Raw genomic sequence first — 19,969 nt, forward strand, 5'->3', positions numbered from 1 at the left:
ACACAATGTACACCACAAAAATGTCCTGCAGTTCTAATTAGAATCAAAGTACTGACAGTACTGGTGTGACGATGCTTTTGAAGAGGATGGATATATAAAAGCATAAATTTAAGTTGATCTACATCATCACATCATCATTTGGTACAAAAATTTTGGGAACGAAAAAATCATGCCAAAAAAAAAATTTGGTAACGAAAAAAAATTAGAGTACGAAAAAAATTGGGTACGAAAAAAAATTTGGAACGAAAACAATTTGGGTACGAAAAAAAATTTGGAACGAAAAAAAAATTTGGTACGAAAAAAACTTGGTACGGAAAAAAAATTTGGGGTACGAGGACGTAGTACTCCTGGGGAACTTGACCCACAATCGCACATTCTTGGCCCTTTCCTTCAAACATCGGATAAGTACCTTGAACGCAATAGAATGAATACACATTTATGGCGTACCATTAATTGGGTCGAAAGTCAACAAGACCTAGTAGGTAAAAAGAGAAATGTACTTTGACATACAATATATACATCGAAGTACATTTTTGTACTTCGATGTTCAAAATTGTAATTCAACGTTCAGTCTTTACTGACCCTTGAATGTTAGCCAATCAGAAGACGCCTTACATCTGTTGCTTTTAGAGATATTTGACATTGAACATTACTATTATTATTATTTATACCAAATTATCTGACTATCAACCGCTAACTTATAGATATTGAGTGTATTTATTGAACATTATTATTATTATTTATACCAAATTATGCGACTATCGACCGCTTACTCATAGATATTGTGCGTATTTATTGACCTGGCGTGGCGGAATTAACCTCTGACTTATGCAAATAATGGTAAACCGCTTTTAAGCAAACAGCTTTCAAGCGACTGCAGGCTGATCTGGATCCAAACTGGCCACAATCGCCTTATTAAATGTCTCTTTTACTGTGACACAGTTCATTTGACTTAAAAATGATATTTAATACAGTTGATTGGTGTATAACGGATAGTTAAGGACTTCGAGTCTCATTTCAACGTAAACACCATGCATTCAGTAATTAAATTTTTAAAACTCGAAAGACAAATGTCTTTCCTATTGAAACATGCCAGCGGTTTAAAAATTCCGACAAATATTTTTTGTTTACAGCGCAAATTTCAGGGTAAACTGATCCAGCAATTACCGGATCGCTTAGGTCTTTATCGGATTACATGTGTAGCGTGTTATTTCTTGAAATTTTACCCAGCATTTGTAAAACATATTGCAAGATATGTACATTTCCAGACAAGATGTGTTTGTGAAACACAATGTCCCCCTATATGACGTTTGACCTTGAAGGATGACCTTGACCCTTCACCACTCAAAATGTGCAGCTCCATGAGATACACATGCATTTCAAATATAAAATTGCTAGCTTCAATATTGCAGAAGTGACATGACATGAGCAATTTTGACCCATATATTTGACCTTGACCTTGACCTTTCACCACTCAAAATGTGCAGCTCCATGAGATACACATGCATGCCAAATATCAAGTTGCTATCTTCAATATTGCAAAAGTATTCATAAAACAAGGGCTGTTTGTAAAACATGCATGCCCCCCATATGGGCTGTCCGTTGTAGTGGCAGCCATTGTGTGAACACGATTTTTGTCACTGTGACCTTTGACCTAGTGACCTGAAAATCAATAGGGTTCATCTGCGAGTCACAATCAATGTACCTTTGAAGTCTCATGATCCTAGGCAAAAGCGTTCTTGAGTTATCATCCGAAAATCATTTTACTATTTCGGGTCACCGTGACCTTGACCTTTGACCTTGTGACCTCAAAATCAATAGGGGTCATCTGCAAGTCATGATCAATCTACCTATGAAGTTTCACGATCCTAGGCGTATGCGTTCTCAAGTTATCATCCGAAAACCATTTTACTATTTCGGGTCACCGTGACCTTGACCTTTGACCTAGTGACCTCAAAATCAATAGGGGTCATCTGCAAGTCATGATCAATCTACCCATGAAGTTTCATGATCCTAGGCGTATGCGTTATTGAGTTAACATTCAAAAACCATTTTACTATTTCGGTTACCGTGACCTTGACCTTTGACCTAGTGACCTCAAAATCAATAGGGGTCATCTGCGAGTCATGATCAATGTACCTATGAAGTTTCATGATCCTAGGCCCAAGCGTTCTTGAGTTATTGTCTGACAACCACCTGGTGGACGGACCAACCGACCGACCGACCGACCGACATGAGCAAAGCAATATACCCCCTCTTCTTCGAAGGGGGGCATAATAAGCGATTTGGGCCACATATATTTGACCTCTGACCTTTCACCACTCAAAATGTGCAGCTCCATGAGATACACATGCATGCCAAATATCAAGTTGCTATCTTTAATTTTGCAAAAGTATTCATAAAATAAGTGATTTGGGCCACATATATTTGACCTCTCACCTTGAAGGATGACCTTGACCTTTCACCACTCAAAATGTGCAGCTCCATGAGATACACATGCATGCCAAATATCAAGTTGCTATCTTCAATATTGCAAAAGTATTAATAAAATGATCGATTTTGGCCACATATATTTGACCTCTGACCTTGAAGGATGACCTTGACCTTGACCTTTCACCACTCAAAATGTGCAGCTCCATGAAATACACATGCATGCCAAATATCAAGTTGCTATATAGAGAATAACAGGTTACTGTTCCATCGTTTTGTAATATATCAGGCAAGGCTTAGAATAATATAACGGCGAGGCTTGCTCGTGCCGAGCCTGATATATTACAAAACGATGGGACAGGAACCTGCTTTTCTGTTTATCATACCACCTTTCCCTAAAAATCTGCAAAACAATCCATTTATTTTATTTGAAATGTACGGATCCCCGCTGATTTTGCTGATCCGGCTTTTACTCGTTTACATATATGTAGCAACGGCGTTCGAAAAGACGACACGAATAATCGCTTATTTTAAATATCGTATAGAGAAAACAGTTGTTTAAACTACGAAGGGAAATAGTACACACGCTTTAATTATAAACGTCTTGAATTGGAGATCAGGAATGGACTGCAGCGACAAATTTAATCGAAGAACACACTGTACCGAATAGTTTGGAGACGCCATTTTGGAGATGTGTATTGAAATTGACATTTTGATGATGGTGTCAATATTGACATGAGCGTGTTTAATAGTTTGTTTAAATAGTTGAGGATTAGCATACAGTTATCATTTGTCTTGACTTTCTGTGCAACACTTGCGAGTGCAATTACTATATCGATATTTAAGATGTATTGTCCCATTGATGACGTCATTTAACTTCTGTAGTGCGGGCTGTGGTGATTTTTTAAAAATAAACGTTTTTGTGATTTATGACTTTAAACTAGAATAAAATATGTACGTTCTTGGTATCAAATTGTTTGTTTTGTTGAACCTGATTCATGGGCAAAAAAAATATGTCCCCCACTACTCTAGTGGGGGACATAAAAAGGAACTTCATGTCTGCGTTTAATAAGACCGAGTTCATGAAATCGCTGCACAATTGATGAAGTAATGGCTGTTCAAAGCGATGCACCCTATATTCGGGTCGTTTTGAGTTGAATACCTTGTAATATATATTTGATAGTGAAAACTATGTTTTCAGAGAAATCGAATTTTCAGTATAATTTTATTATTTTTCATTCAAAATGATGTTTTTACTAATAAATATCATAGCAACGCGCTACCCACATGTGTATTGGACAACTTCAATTGAGTTTTCATTTAGTTTGAGACAATACCCACATTCCCGAATATATGTGTCGCCACATGTCCGTTATTCACTAAATCACGAGTTGCAGCTCTCATGCTTATTTTATGTGGTACACATCAATTTGGTTTCTGAGCATTCTTACTTTTAGAAAAGACACATTATACTACAATATTACATCAATGAACATAATGTTTACCAAACAAAATCTGCAAAATTCAGGAAACCATACGTCTTCACTTTTCCTTTCGTCACAAAAACGGTGCGTACATAACGTGACCTTGTTTTGCTTTCGAAAAAAGAAACAATTGTAAGTTAAACATTGACACACGTCAACTACAACATGAATCAACTGAACAATGATAGGCATTTTGTATTCAATTCATAGAACACTATAAATCTTTACATAAAAAAAAAGTATTTTGCAAAAAACTTTTAACCTATCCGTTACTCACTAAAATCCGCTATACACCAATCGACTGTTCTAAAACAGAAAGAAGAAATAATACAAACCCGTAATATGAGTAAAGACTTTGTAATCAATGTTTTCAGGACAGCTTGGTGATCTGCAAATCCCATGTGATATGTTGATATCAGGTATCATAGTCATTCAATAAGTCGCAAAATGCTCGAATACAATTTACAAAGCAAAATGTGACTTAAATCGATAATTAAAAATACCAGTTTTGCCGTGTCAAGCTGTCAAGATCCAGAAAGTCCTGCATTCACATCGAATGCATCCTTTGAATTCAATCCATTGTTGACATTAGCGGAGATTTAGTTAATAAATAACTCATATACTAGTATCCTAAATGACAGTTTCTAAATTGCCAAACAAGCCGATGTATGCTGTAAGAAAGTTTTGACATGAGTGTGAAGATTCTCTCATGGGCGCGGCCATTGTTGTATGACCTTGAGCGGTCCGTCTAAAATGTGTATATGACTCATATCCGCAGATATGAACGAAAAGTGCGAATATGAACGAATATAGGCAATATTTATGCGTTTTTTTTGGCAGTTTTGTTATGAACAAATCACTGTTGAATTAAAAATTCACAATATGTGATAAATATGTAAAGACTGCCTCAAAATAGAGCAATTTAATAAAAGCGGTGGTCTGACTGGTCGTTCATATTCGCGGATATTACCCTTCTCAAAATAAAATGCACTTTTTAACAAAATACGCTTTAAAAAGTGTATTTTTCTGCATTTTTACCAAAAAGTGTATTTTTTCTGCACTTTTTTCATAATTAAGTGCACTTAAGTGCATTTTTTTCTGTATTTTCATTATCTTGAAGTGTAATTTACTGTACTTTTAGTGTATCTTCTGTAGACAAAGTGCATCTTTTTATGCAATAAGTGCATTTTTTTAATGAAGTGCATGTTTGTGCATATAAGTGTATCTTCTGATTTGCAAAAAAATATTCTTTCTGTACAAGTGTATTTTTAGTTCATCTTCATAAAAAGAGCAACACTATAGCAAATAACTGAAGTTAAAGGACAGAGATATAGTTTTTAATAGGAGCATTGTACTGAATTCTTTTTTATCTTCTCATAATGTTAATGGTCTTATTGTTGCAATTTGTCTGCTCATAAAATATGTGAATTAGTAGAGCAGCTAACAGGTAACTAATTAAAAATATTGAAAGTGTCAAAAATATTATGTGGGCTTGCCAGAATCAATTATATCTCCACAATATAAAAAATAAGTATTTGAACTTTCTTACACTGATATTTAACCCCAATTCAATTAATGTCTACCACATTGACTATTAACACACATTTTAAAAGGCAATTTAAATCATATTTATATTGTTATTATTATTTGCTAACACCATTCAGTATGTTATATTGAAATATTCACAATAAAATATAATATGCTAACAGTGCTGTGTATTATTCAATAAATATTTTGGTGTTAAAATTTGCCTTATCAGTGGATATTTCTTAGGTTGACACAGTATGGGATCATCGGATAAGAGATGGATTAGCATCATAAACATTAATCCCTATCAGTGCTCCATTTAGGTTAAACAAAGGGGTGTTTATAGACTTTTGATTGGCTCTGGCACCATCTATTTGAAAACAAGCAACTTTTGATTGGTTGGAGCACAGGAAGTTATTTGAAGCACAGCTAGAAAGTTATTTTTTGAAAACAATTGGGTTTCAGCAACTTAAAATGAGCTAAATTTTAGGTATAATTGAGCAACATTAAGACTTATAATTCTAGTGTCAAATGTCTTGAAATACTTTCAGCATGAAGTATTGTGTATTTACTACAATGTGTAAATCAACAATAAGTTTGTTGCAAAGACGATTCAAAGTGGGTAGTTAAAGTGATATGGCAGGGCTCAACATTAACGGTTGTCCTATTGCCCCTGGCAAGTAAAAGTTGGGTCCTGGCAAGTTATTTCATAATCTAGTTGTCCGCCCGGGCAAGTGCAAAAAAGAACAAAGAGCATGTAATTTAGACTTTCATTAGACTTTAATTGCAGTAATCATTTTGTTAAATGTTCAAAAACAAAAAAGGTTTTGTGGTGTATCACTTTGATCTTTATAAAAAAATATGAGGTTTACAGTAAATGTGATATTTCATGTTTGGGCAAGCGGCTCTACGTTCAGGGCAAGTAGATTTTCTGCCGGACAAGTTGGTTTTTCGGTTAATGTTGAGCCCTGTATGGTCTCTTAGTTCATCAACTGCCGTTTTTTTGGAATACTCAAGAACAGCTGTAACAGGTTTCATTTCTGCATCTCTTTTTAATTTAATTAATTATGATCATTATCATATTTATGTATTGTCACTGGGAAATGTAAATGGATAAGTAAATGTAATGCAATTTTAAGGAAAAAAACACCATTTGAATTATTATGGCTGTATTTTATGGTTATTGTCATCTTAATTTTATTTATACCTATTTCTTGTCATTAATGAACAGATTTCTTTCCCCCATATTTAATTAGAACTTTTATATTTTAAATTTGAAGGTTAAACCCCAAGGTGAAATTTACATTGATCAGAATTAAATTATTATTAAATATGACATTTGTGTTGTAACACATCTGCATTATTGTTTAAAATTGTTTTTTTCAGGAGATCATTAAAAGTGTGATCAAATTTGAGAGGAGAATGCCCAAGGTACTCACTAAAGCAATGAAGGCTGTATTTACAGAGGAGCAGCTTGCAACCTGTTCATTCAAGGGTGGCATTACCACCATGGGGGATCCTCGTGTCGGCCTACCAGAGGCTGAACGAGAAGCAATCATTGGTAATAATCTTGAATTTAAACTATATATTGCAACAGGTTTTAAAAGAACAAATCATGACATTAAATTGTTATTTTAATAATATGACTTCAATTATGAATGTTATTTAAATAAAATCTTACTGCATACTAAGATACTCAAGCTCAAAATCTTGGATAAAAGCAGTATATAGGAAAGATCTGAAAGGAGACCACTTGTCAGTATCTATGAGAACAACATATTCACTTTGCCACAGCTACCTACATTTTTCAAACTAATTATTAATGATTAAAATACAATTGTTATCTTGTAAACACTTGTCACGACTTTTCGTTTCAGATGTTATGTCCCACAAATTTGAGGTAGACCGATCAGTCATCGAGACCAAAATGCAAAGTGCATTGAGAAGATTGTTTGTAATGTTTAGATAATAATTTTGTTTGTTTAAATTTGTGTCACTCCTAAGATTTTCCCACGGCGGCCTCCGAATGTCTCTTGCACCCTCTGAAAGTGTCTGTTTTAAGAAATCATTTAATAAGTTATTTTTAATATATATATATATATCTATTTCAGAATATAAAATACTGTTCTAGCTGTTGATATGTCCCCTTAATAGTTAAAACTGAGATAACTTGTGTGTAAATAGTTGTAAATGGTTGTATATATTTCCAAGTTTGGAGAGTTATGTAGATCTCGAATGTGCTTTCATGTCCATATAGTGCTTATAAATTTAATAATTAGAATGAATTATCTTTGATGTAATTGGTGTTTTTTTTTATATAAACTCGAGAAACTTACATTATTTGTGCGCCACATTACAAGTTTGGCAAGAAAAAATCTTTAACAATATTAAAAACCATAAGAGGATTGAGAAAGATTTTTTTTAAACTTTTTTGCTATTTGACAATTTGGTAAGCCTAAGTCTTTCATAACTTTTTCATACTAAAACGTCAATGTCTTTCAACATATTTTATTTGCCATTGTTATTTATTGATATTGTTTGAAAAAAATGTATATTGACATGTTATTTTTCAATGCACTCTTTGTAAGGAACAATGTAAACCAAAAAGTATAGGGACAGGGGGCAGCAGTTGCAGAGGAAAGCAGAATAGCTTTTAAGCACCCATAGCTAGAATGGTCTTAACTACTTGTTTATTTTAAAATGATAAATGTTTATAAATGTGTTTATTTACAAAGTTTATTTGCTGTCTTTCTTTCGGATCATTTTTAAACTGGCCACATTTCATATCCAAACGAATGTTTTTTTTAAATAGACATTTTTCAAAGATACACTGAAGTGCACTTGTACACTAAAAAATACACAAGAGCATATTTTTTTTAAATACACTAGAGCGTATTAAAAAAAATATATACTAGAGCATATCTTTTAACAAGAGCACCGCCTAGCGGGTGCAGACCGCTCATCTATTTTTGCTTTTTAGAGGTGATAGGACCTATCACAATACTTCAATGAAAATGGGGGAGGGGTGGGGGTGGAGGTGTGTAAAGTGTGGGTGTGTGGTCATTTAAAAACTTTCCAAAAAGAAAAGAAAGAAAAAAATGGGGGGGGGTCTTTGGTGGGATGGTTAGAAAATCTTTCAATAATAAAATGGTAAAAATAAAAATTTGTGTTTTTTTAACCATGTTTAAAAAAAAATGTTTTGGGAGTCGGGGGTGGGGGGGGGCGTGTTGAGAGGGGGGTATAGTGTGGTGTGTGGTTATTTATTAGATGATCTTTCAAAATGAGAAAAAAATGGAAAAACAATGGACAAAATGGTCACACAAGGTTTTCATTGTGAAAAAAAAGTCTGATAAAGGGAGACAACTCAAACTGAACTTTTGAACTGAATAAACAAAATTACCCCCCTTTGTAAGTTTGTTTCAAAATAAATATATTTTTAGTCATGGCAAACTTGACCTTGGAGATATTGACATGATTCTTTCATGCGAGACACCATCCTATTATGGTGAACAAGTGTGCCAAATGATTTATAAATCTCACAATGAATGACATAGCTATGGTCCGGACAAGCTCATTTATGACCATTTTTGACCTTTGAACTCAAAGTGTGACATTTACCTTCAAAATATTGACACAATTCTTTCGCGCAACACACCGTCTAATGATGGTGAAAAAATGTGCCAAGTGATTTTAAAATCTCACCATGAAAGACAAAGTTATGGCTTGTTCCGCCCGCCCACCAGCCCGCCGACATTGGCCAATCTAATAACCAGTTTTTTTCCTTCGGAAAACCTGGTTAAAAAGCTCCTTTAAATCACACCCTTAAGAGAGAAAGTATATATGTACATGTAAGCATATTCTTTAGCACTTCAACATTTTTAAAAGGGTTTGCATTCTGAAAACCTTAAACCTTGAACACCAACACAATTGCAAGTTAGGGTACTTTCTGACACAGTTTTCTGCAGTAGTGATTGTACTTGCTCAAACAATCCATTCTAGCTGGATTGTTATAAGACACAGTTTAGAGTTCCAATAGTAAAAGACTGTGACTCTCCACACCCAAACATTACAATCAATTTCAAAACAATCTGTACTTGTTGTAATCAATTTCTGGGTCGGCCCCGCCTGCCATTCCAACGTTTCCACGGCCACAGGCGATGTGCGGAGCAGTGTTACCATCAAACTGGGCAGTATTCACATGGGCTCCTGTCTGTAAAGAGAGCTTCATATAATTCAACAACAGATCTCCAGTTGCATGTGTCACTAATGTGGAATAACCAAAGTATGACAAGACTTTAATACATCAAATTAAGAATTATATCACATGAAATGAACTTCTGTTCTATTTTACCACATTGCCAGGTCAGACAATACTTCAATGTGTCAAATGAAGAAAGCCAAAGAGAGCTCATCGTTCACAACAGCCTGATGCAGAGGTGTCCGTCCACTCTTCACATCCGGCATGTTAACATCCGCCTTGCCATGAATCAGGAGCTTCATGGCCGCCAGGTTTTCAGACTTTGCAGCATGATGTTTAGGCGTGTAACCTGTAGATATTTCATTGACCAGTATTACATGGGGGTTAAATATATGTAAATGGTAGGGTATACATCATATAAGAGTTACTGTAAACATACTTTAAATACTTCAAAATCACATTGAATATCCATGGAATTTAGTGAATCATTGCATTTCCTGAAAAAAAACACTTGCCATTATAGCACCCGACATTCAGTTCGGGAAAAGCTTCTGTGGGTTTCATGTTGTTGGCCTAAAGTACCGGAGCAGGTTGTTCAGGCAATCGATTCTATTGTAGAGCACTAAAAGGTGGGCTGGTTTGACGCCTACATGGTCCACTAGGGCAGTGTCTGCCCTCGCATGAATCAAAAGGTCATCTGCCTTTGGTTGGTTTGTAATCACTGCCAGGTGCAGTGGGGTCTGGCAGAACAGAATTCAAACCATTTGTATGGTATATTCTCTTAATTTATCTTCATTCTTCAAATTTCAAAAAGCACTTATATGTTCACTAAAAATATTAAAACCTTTTCCAAATTTATGTCTACTAAAAAAGGATTACAACTTTTTACACTTACAATGTCCACTAAAACATTTTACACTTATATGTCCACTAAAAATGATTGAAACCTTTTACACTTGTATGTCCAGTAAATAAAAACTTCATACTTTTCATTAGATGTCAACTGGACTGAAAGATGCCCATATTGGTTTGTGGTCAGAAAAATAGCTGTCAAAAACACCGGTCATCAAGATCCTGTCATCCAGATTTGAATATATATGATCAAGTATAGACTTATAGTCTGTAGTAGGTGTCGTGATGTACTGATGGAAGCCAGAGAGTGTCTCCAATGGTGTATTTGATTTAAGGTCAATATTGAAATCTCCCAGAATGATTATAGAACTTGATGATAAAGGTGACAGCAAATCTTGGAGGAAATAATTTGTTTCACATCTTGATATTTTTGGTGACACATATAAACATACAACATTAATGTTATAAGGATTCAAATTGATAGTTACTGACTCAATAACTCCTTGAGAAGGAATAATTTTCATGTGATTCCTGATTTTGTATGCACAATGTTTGTAATATACAGCAATTCCATATGGAGATCTTGTAGAGTCAAATTCACTCAAAGAACAGTCAAAGCGCTTTAAATGGTAGCCGGTAAGCATGTAGTCTTCTATGTTGTCTTTTTTAGACAGTTTTGTTTCTACGAAAATATTCACATCTGCTGAATTAAAATTAGGATCTAGCTCTATATCCAGAAAATGAGCATGCAGAGACCTTGCATTGTGAAACATGACAGTAATATTTTTTTCATCAATATTTGTTGGGAAAATTAATGAATGACACAATTTCTTTTCAAGAAAAAGTCTGTTCATTTCATCTTTAACTGATGAGCTAACACATATCTTCCCTTCATTTAAAGTGCGGATGAAGACTTGATTCAATGACTTCACTCTGCTCAAGGCTACATAGTGACAATGACATCTTGATCTTCCTTCAAAATCTACAACTGCTGCCTCCATAGTGTCTCCTTGACATCTGTGTGCAGTTTTTGCTGAAGCTGGTCTCAGAGGGATCTGAGTCCTGAGTACCTCCGCATTTCTATATTTGCCCACTGGAAATTGTCTTTTAATTTCTTCAACTGGAGTCCAAGAATTAGGAATTTTCTGTGTATAGAGGTGTAAGTGTGATTGTCTAGTTTTTATTCCAATTTTGTCATTCTCAAATTTCACCCACACAATTATACCCTTATGAGATATTTTTGAGTGTGTTAATCCCATCACTTGACCAGATGCACCATTGGCTAATCCATCATCAACATCCACATTGGTAGATAATTCTACTCTTGACTGCAGTGATATGCTAAGGGTTTTGGAGAGTCCCATTGTTTTTGAAAGTTTATTTGGTATTTTCTGTATTATTTCATCTTTGACATTTTCTGCAACATCTCCTATAACAACATCCCAGGCAGTGAGGCGAATCTTATCAGTCTGACTTGCTAGTGTATAAACTAAGTCATTGTGTGCATCAACTTTTTCATTGGTCATAAAAATATGTGTTGTGTTTGTTGGATATTCATTTGTCAAGTAGGAGGTTCCGATAACTCTAGTTTTCAGAATGCTTATGTCTTCATTGTTATGATCTCCTGTGCGCAAGCGGTTGAGTAACTCCGCATAAGGAGCATCATCTTTTTGTCTCATGATTTGTGTCAGACAAAATACTTCAAACAAATCCTTCCATAGATTTCTTGCAAGTGGTCCATAGTCATCTTTTAGATTGTTGAAGATCCAGTCATCAAACACAGGTTTCAATTGGTAAAAATCACCAACCGCAATGACAGATAAGCCTCCAAAATCCTTAATGTTTCCCATAATCTCCTGCAATCTCAGATTAATAAAATTAAACATGTTATTTCCAACCATAGAGCACTCATCTATAATAAGTACACGGACAGATTTAAAACTACATCTTAATGAATTGCGCTTTTCATTTGACAATTTTTTATACTGAAATCCTTGTGAGGCAGGAATCTGAAAAATATGATGTAGTGTATTGCCACCTATTAAAAAGGCTGCCTTTCCTGTTGGTGCTCCTAGTAAAACTTTTAAGTCATCTGGGTTTGCACCAGGTTCTTTATTCAAGTAGCGCAACAACATCTGGTAAACTGCATGGGTCAAGGCTGTTTTTCCAACACCTGCCCCACCTGTTAAGAAGGTAAAGAATGGGGTGTCTGAGTTCTTAACCTTATGAAGTACATAATAAAAGAAAATCCTCTGTTGTGTATTAAGTGATCGGATCAACTGAGTATATTTATCATCAGTTACCATGTTTATAACACATGATTCCTTTGTTGCTGTACCTTGTACTCCTAACCCAACATTCAACTCTACTGCTTCTGGTGAACTGTCCTCTGGATCTAGTGAAGCAAACAATGGATCAACTTCAAGAAGTGCACATTCCTCCTCAACATGCTGTGTATTTGGAGCTACTTGGTTCCATTGTTCTTGTAGTACATCTTCATCTATTTCTTGAAGCTTTTCCACTGCCTCATCGATTTCCTTTGTCTTGTGATTGTATTCTTTTATTTTCTCAGTAATAGTGTCATTGATATTAGTCAGTACCTGAAATTGTTCACAGTATGACTGAGAAAGACCAATTAATTCATCTTCGCATCTCCATGGATAAAATAACATTAATGATTCTCTGTAATAGTTCTCAGAATCTTTATCAGGATGAAACCTAACATAACGGATACATACTTGTTTTTGTCTTCTTACAAGCTTGTAACCATTGCCTAGTTCATAAAATTGTTTGCAGTTTTCATCATATGGCTGATCGTTTTCATCAGAATTGTAATCCATAAAAGTCTGTTTCCTCTTTGTAGCACTTGTCTGTCTGATTCTTTTATATTTTGAAACATAATCAGCTAGGCAAAGTGTGTCCAACTGGGGTGGTCTTCTACTGTATTGTTGTAGAATGCCTTCTGCAATGACATCATCACTATCATCTGGCAAATTTTCAATGGTACTGAAGTCTTTTAACATCACTGTTCTTTTTTCTACAGGACTGGTGTTTATGAAAATCACATCTCTTGTTGCTTTGTACAATGGTATTTGCAGCAAGGTGAATACTGCTTCTTGTGCAGAAATTTCTACATTGTTCAAAAACTTGTTGCCAATGAACTTAACCTGTTGCCTGATGTCATTATTTCCCTCTCTTGCTTCTTTTGCAGCATGGTATAGTAGATTGCTCATTCCTCTCTGACTTTTTGCTATATAGCTAATTATGTACATGGCGCAGGAGTATGCATCTATAACATACTGTAAATCCATATTTGCACGCCAACATTTGAGGAGAATAGGGTTGTAGTTGTTTATTCTTGTTTCTGATAATGACCTTTTCAAAAACACTCTTGGTGAAGATAATGAAGATCTCACTGCTTTCAAATAATCTTCCTTATTCATGTTCAGGAGGGTTAGGAATTGGTTGAAGTCTAGGTCATGATCTTCTGGTTTGGGTTTATGAAGGAATTCGCTGATCTTATCCCAACTGTGTTTATGCTTTTGTTCATCTTCACCTACTTCACACTGCAGAGGCTGGAGAATAATTGTCTCATCCATTGGCGGCAAAGGAAAATTAAAGCGGCATATTGGTTTGTTGTTTTTCTTACAGGTCCTAGAATGTGAATGTGTTTGTAAGTTAATGAGGTCCACAAGCTCTTCTGATTTCGCACAAGTGACATATTTGCGGATGAAATGTAAAACATCTTCTTCTTTATTTTCTTCATACTTTGGAGCATCCTTCACCCACACAAGCATATGAATATGTGGGGAGCCTCGCATCTGGAATTCCACTTTGTAAAAGAAATCTTGTATTTCACCTACTGGGTGTGAAGAGTTGTTGAGGACAGTGTTGATGAATGTTCTAACCTGGTAATCAAAATGTCGTGCACATGTCACAGGATCTTTTTTCACCAGCTCTTGTTTCTTAAACCATGAAAATTGATGGACTTCTTCTTTGGAATACTTCTTTTTGTCAACTGTTTCCCCTAGTATTTGCAATAAGTGTGTCCATCGGGTATCTGCTGATGAAAAAGATGCAAACCATGTTGGTATGCCAAGATATCGTATCAACGCAAAGAGGTCTTTCTTTACCTTTTCCCAATAAGGTGGTGATCCACGAAGTTCTTTGAACACTCGGAAGCCTAAGTCAGTGTGAATTATTGTGTTTAAGTTATCTCTAGATTTCAGGAATCCAGCAGTAAGGTTTTGCTGCTTTCCACATGTTTTTCGAAGACAGATATTGGCCTTGTCTAAAATATGTTTCATCTGGACTTTTTTCAATTTGAAAAAAAGATTTGGAATATGTCCCGCAACTCTTCTATCAGTGCGTCGGAGTTCAGATTTACATAAATCAGTATAATGAACTTTTACATCATAATCATTTTCACTTTTCATTTCTTTGCCGCAATATAGAGAAGGAAAAGATAATGATTCTGCATGTTTGTCTAAAAAAATGCTTAATGGGCTACTTCCTTCACCTGGTGCAACTGACAAAATGTCTCTGGTTTCTTCCATTATATTTTGTGCTTGCAGTAGAGTATCCAAAGGACCTGCACTGGCCCCATCTAATGGATCTTTATCAAAAACACCTTCCAACCTTTCATATTCCAAATCATCATTGCTTTGTTGTTCCTCAAGGCTTAAATCCGAATCAGTTTTATGATGTTTCACTGAGTATTCCATAGTGCCAGTCTCCACAAGTTCAATAGGGTTCACATCTGTACCAGACTTTAGGTGTTGCTCCCACTCTTCATCAATAATGATACCTTCTTGCTGATACAAAATACTGTGCTCTGTGAGCCACTTGATTGCACCTATAACTTTGTTTGGTCGCACATATTCATAAAGGTAGTGCTGTTTATAGCCAAGTCTCCTTTTCAGTTTTATTGGAATGCACTCATCATCACACTGTCTTCGTGGTAAAATTCTTGCTGTTTTATTGACATCAGTTGGCACATTGACAACATTTCCTGTTATGCTTACTTGGCCCCCTCTTGGTAGCTCTCTCATCTGCATAAACGGAATTCTTGCTGCTACCAATCTCTCTTCCAGTTGTGTTAAGTCTAATTCTTGCGGTAGATTTTCAAAAAAAACACCATTTTGTCTAGATAGAGGAGGTATTCTATTATTGGATACATGGGATTTACATGTTGAACAAATGTACACTTTTCCATTTGAACTTTTGATTTCCATTAAACAACTATCTTTTAAAATGTCATTTCCTTTTTTCACTGTTGATAGTGAGGTAACATTATTTTTATACCAGAGTTGATCACAAATGGTGCATATAAAGTTTGGACCACTCCGTACTTTTTTGTGAAAATTATTGATCATGTTTTTTTCCATATTGTACTTCTTCCTTTTTGTCTCTTGTTCTTTGAAATTAGCATCAACTCGTTGTCTTTTCTTATTTATTTTTTCATGCTCTCTGTTTTCAGAAGAATTTCTTTTTCTTGTACTTTCACTCTTTTTGTACTCATCTGACTGTCTTTTGACTCGCATTTGTATTTTTTCATGCTCTCTGTTTTTAGAAGAATTTCTTTTTCTTGTACTTTCTCTCTTTTTGTACTCATCTGACTGTCTTTTGACTCGCATTTGTATTTTTTCATGCTCTCTGTTTTTAGAAGAATTTCTTTTTCTTGTACTTTCTCTCTTTTTGTACTCATCTGACTGTCTTTTGACTCGCATTTGTATTTTTTCATGCTCTCTGTTTTTAGAAGAATTTCTTTTTCTTGTACTTTCTCTCTTTTTGTACTCATCTGACTGTCTTTTGACTCGCATTTGTATTTTTTCATGCTCTCTGTTTTTAGAAGAATTTCTTTTTCTTGTACTTTCTCTCTTTTTGTACTCATCTGACTGTCTTTTGACTCGCATTTGTATTTTTTCATGCTCTCTGTTTTTAGAAGAATTTCTTTTTCTTGTACTTTCACTCTTTTTGTACTCATCTGACTGTCTTTTGACTCGCATTTGTATTTTTTCATGCTCTCTGTTGTTAGAAGAATTTTTTTTTCTTGTACTTTCACTCTTTTTGTACTCATCTGACTGTCTTTTGACTCGCTTATGTATTTTTTCATGCTCTCTGTTTTCAGAAGAATTTTTCTTTCTTATATTTTCTGTTTGTTTATACTCAGCTGATTGTCTTTTCTTTTGCTTTCGTTCTCTATCTTTTTCTCTCACCACAGCTGAATTGCTTGAGTTTTTAGCCTTTGCTTCGGACAATTGAAGCTGACGTAGAATTTCTTTTTGTAGTAGGTCTGTTCCTGTAAGACTTAAACTGTTTTGTTGAACACTCATCACAGGCTCAAAATGATTTGTATTTCTATGTTTTATATATATAGCTACATTTGGCAATCCTACAGACGTTCTTTGTAAATAGTCATGCTTAAATTCTGCCCATTTCCAATTTACACCAACTTTAGTGTACATATATATATTTGATTGTAACAGATTTGCTGCAGCAAATATTTCCACTTCTGTTGCCCACTGACCAATTTGTTCCATTTTTGATGTCATTAGGTACTCATGAATTTGGCAAGGGGAATGCATAACTTTTTGTATGGGGATGACATGCATGTGAGCACAAACTGCCTTTCTCACCTGGAAGTGCTGGCTCTCACTACCCGTTATAATGTAGGACAGTGAACGGAAGAAACAGTTTCCATCCCCAATAATACTTTCTGTTGCCAGTGGTTCTGTATCACGAAGCATGAGCAAGCTCCTTGCAGCTGTAGTAGATTGTTTTAAAAGTTGCAATTTAAGTTGTGAGCAAAAGGATGACTGCCACTCAAAATCAATAGGTGAAAATGTTCTTATTTGGAATTCATTAATTTCTTCATTATTTACTGCTCTGAGGTGAACACCGGAATCATTGTTACATTTGTGTGATAAAAGTTTTTGGTTAGTGCTATATAGCAGCTTACAATTTTTGCAGAATGTACATTTGTGCTTTTCTAAAAGATGCTCTGTTGAAAATGTTCTTTTACAAAAATTACATGAAAACTGGCCTTTACAAACATGTGTCTTCAGTCGTTGGGTAGAGGAACAGATAATATTACACGTTTCACATCGGGGACATGTATGTTTGGAAAGTCCCTTTTCTGTAGTAAATTCTTTGAAACATGTTCTGCACCAATAGATGTTTCCATTATAAATGTGAGCTCCACGGTTTCCAAGAAGAAAATTCATGTCTGGAATAAACAAGAGCACCACATAACGGGTGCGCTCGGCTACAGGTTCAGTTTTGAACAAGGGCTGTTTGTAAAACATGCATGCCCCTCATATGGGCTGTCAGTTGTAGTGGCAGCCATTGTGTGAATACTTTTGGGGCACTGTGAACTTGACCTTTGATCTAGTGACATGAAAATCAATAGGGGACATTTGCCAGTCATGATCAATGTACCTCTGAATTTTCATGATCCTAGGCCTAATTATTCTTGAGTTATCATCAGGAAACCATTTTACTGTTTCGAGTCACTGTGGCCTTGACCTTTGACCTAGTGACCTGAAAATTAAGAGGGGTCATCTGACAGTCATGATCAATATACCTATGAAGTTTCATGATCCAAGGCGTAAGCATTCTTGAGTAATCATCTGGAAACCATTTTATTATTTCGAGTCATTGTGACCTTGACCTTTGACCTAGTGACCTGAAAATCAATAGGGGTCATCTGCCAGTCATTATCAATGTACCTATGAAGTTTCATGATCCTAGGCGTAAGCCCTCTTGAGTTATCATCTGGAAACCATTTACTGTTTAGAGTCACTGTGACCTTGACCTTTGACCTAGTGACCTGAAAATCAATAGGGGTCATCTTCCAGTTATGATCAATGTTCCTATGAAGTTTCATGATCAAAGGCGTAAGCATTCTTGAGTTATCATCCGCAAACAATTTTACTGTTTCGAGCCACTGTGACCTTGACCTTTGACCTAGTGACCTGAAAATCTATAGGGGTCATCTGCGAGTCATGATCAATGTAACTATGAAGTGTCATGATCCTAGGCAAAACCGTTCTTGAGTTATCATCCGAAAATCATTTTACTATTTCCGATCACCGTGACCTTGTCCTTTGACCTTGTGACCTCAAAATCAATAGGGGTCATCTGCAAGTCATGATCAATCTACCTATGAAGTTTCATGATCCTAGGCGTATGCGTTCTTGAGTTATCATCCGAAAACCATTTTACTATTTCAGGTCACTGTGACCTTGACCTTTGACCTAGTGACCTCAAAATCAATAGTGGTCATCTGCAAAGTCATGATCAATCTACCTATGAAGTTTCATGATCCTAGGCGTATGCGTTCTTGAGTTATCATCCGGAAACCATTTTACTATTTCGGGTCACTGTGACCTTGACCTTTGACCTAGTGACCTCAAAATCAATAGGGGTCATCTGCAAGTCATGATCAATCTACCCATGAAGTTTCATGATCCTAGGCGTATGCGTTCTTGAGTTATTATTCACAAACCATTTTACTATTTCTGGTCACCGTGACCTTGACCTTTGACCTAGTGACCTCAAAATCAATAGGGGTTATCTGAAAGTCATGATCAATGTACCTATGAAGTTTCATGATCCTAGGCCCAAGCGTTCTTGAGTTATCGTCTGACAACCACCTGGTGGACGGACTGACCGACAGACCGACCGACATGAGCAAAGCAATATACCCCCTCTTCTTCGAAGGGGGGCATAATAATGTAAAACCTAGTAAATAACAAGCAAATTCGTAGAATTGATATCCCCCGCAACATATGCTTTGTTTGAGGATGGGTGCAAATCGGACGGATGAACATACTGACAGATGGACGGACGGAGGACAATACCTCAAAACTAAGACAGAGGCAGGTTCTTGAGCCTTCAAAATTTATTTAGGTGAATTAATAAGTCGTTGCGTTTTCCACAAAAACATTCAATGTTTATATACACTCAATTTTCAGAGTGTTGCAGAGTGAACACAACATCTGTTATGTTAAAAAGATATGGCTCCGGACACAAAAGTGCCTATAGTAAAAAGCATTTTTTCAAGATACAAAGGGCCATAACTCTGGTTTTAACAGATGGTGTACAATGCCATTTGGCGTGAATCATCCTCTTATGCTTATATATACTCATACGAAGTCTCAATGAAATATGCCAAGCACTTCTAAGATATGGCTCCGGACACAAAAGTGACGGACGGACGGACAGCCGGACAACGCCCAAAACAATATCCCTCCACCTCTGGCAGGGGATATATACTCATACCAAGTTTCAATGAAATCCGCCAAAGCACTTCCAAGATATGGCTCCGGACACAAAAGTGCCTATAGTAAAAAGCATTTTTTCAAGATACAAAGGGCCATCACTCTGTTATTAACAGATGGTATACAATGCCATTTGGCATGCATCATCCTCTTATGCATATATATACTCATACCAAGTTTCAATGAAATCCGCC

The 19,969-nt window shown here is 35.7% G+C and overlaps 2 protein-coding genes across 7 annotated transcripts in view; both read right to left on the reverse strand.

Moving 5' to 3' along the window:
* LOC127875288 (monoacylglycerol lipase ABHD2-like) overlaps positions 1-19,969 on the reverse strand; it is a 70,599-nt gene that overhangs the window by 26,108 nt on the left and 24,522 nt on the right. Inside the window, exons 1-2 of one of the 5 annotated variants that reach the window (XM_052420249.1) lie at positions 9,793-9,983; positions 9,536-9,651 (exon numbers count right to left, since the gene is read on the reverse strand). The exons of the other annotated variants lie outside the window; for them this stretch is intronic. Of the exons in view, the coding sequence (XP_052276209.1) occupies positions 9,536-9,573 (38 nt within the window). The 5' untranslated portion in view covers positions 9,574-9,651; positions 9,793-9,983. Of the gene's footprint in view, positions 1-9,535; positions 9,652-9,792; positions 9,984-19,969 lie in introns of those variants that run through there. 5 annotated transcript variants of the gene reach the window in all.
* LOC127875286 (uncharacterized) lies at positions 10,158-18,266 on the reverse strand. Of its 2 annotated transcripts, none has more exons than XM_052420242.1 (2): positions 10,626-18,266; positions 10,158-10,379 (listed from the first exon to the last, which is right to left on the reverse strand). In XM_052420242.1, exon 1 carries the CDS (start codon positions 17,796-17,798, stop codon positions 10,632-10,634), a length of 7,167 nt encoding a protein of 2,388 aa, XP_052276202.1. In that variant the 5' UTR covers positions 17,799-18,266; the 3' UTR covers positions 10,158-10,379; positions 10,626-10,631. The 2 variants fall into 2 exon arrangements, with proteins under 2 accessions (XP_052276202.1, XP_052276203.1); XM_052420243.1 differs by having other exon boundaries at positions 10,158-12,673; positions 12,830-17,439.

This window comes from Dreissena polymorpha, chromosome 3, assembly GCF_020536995.1.
Source record: "Dreissena polymorpha isolate Duluth1 chromosome 3, UMN_Dpol_1.0, whole genome shotgun sequence".
Taxonomy (NCBI): Eukaryota; Metazoa; Mollusca; class Bivalvia; order Myida; family Dreissenidae; genus Dreissena; species Dreissena polymorpha.

Bases quoted from the DNA above. Each gene is read 5' to 3' on its own strand.
- LOC127875286 (XM_052420242.1), bottom strand. From the start codon at position 17,798: ATGTTTTACAAACAGCCCTTGTTCAAAACTGAACCTGTAGCCGAGCGC.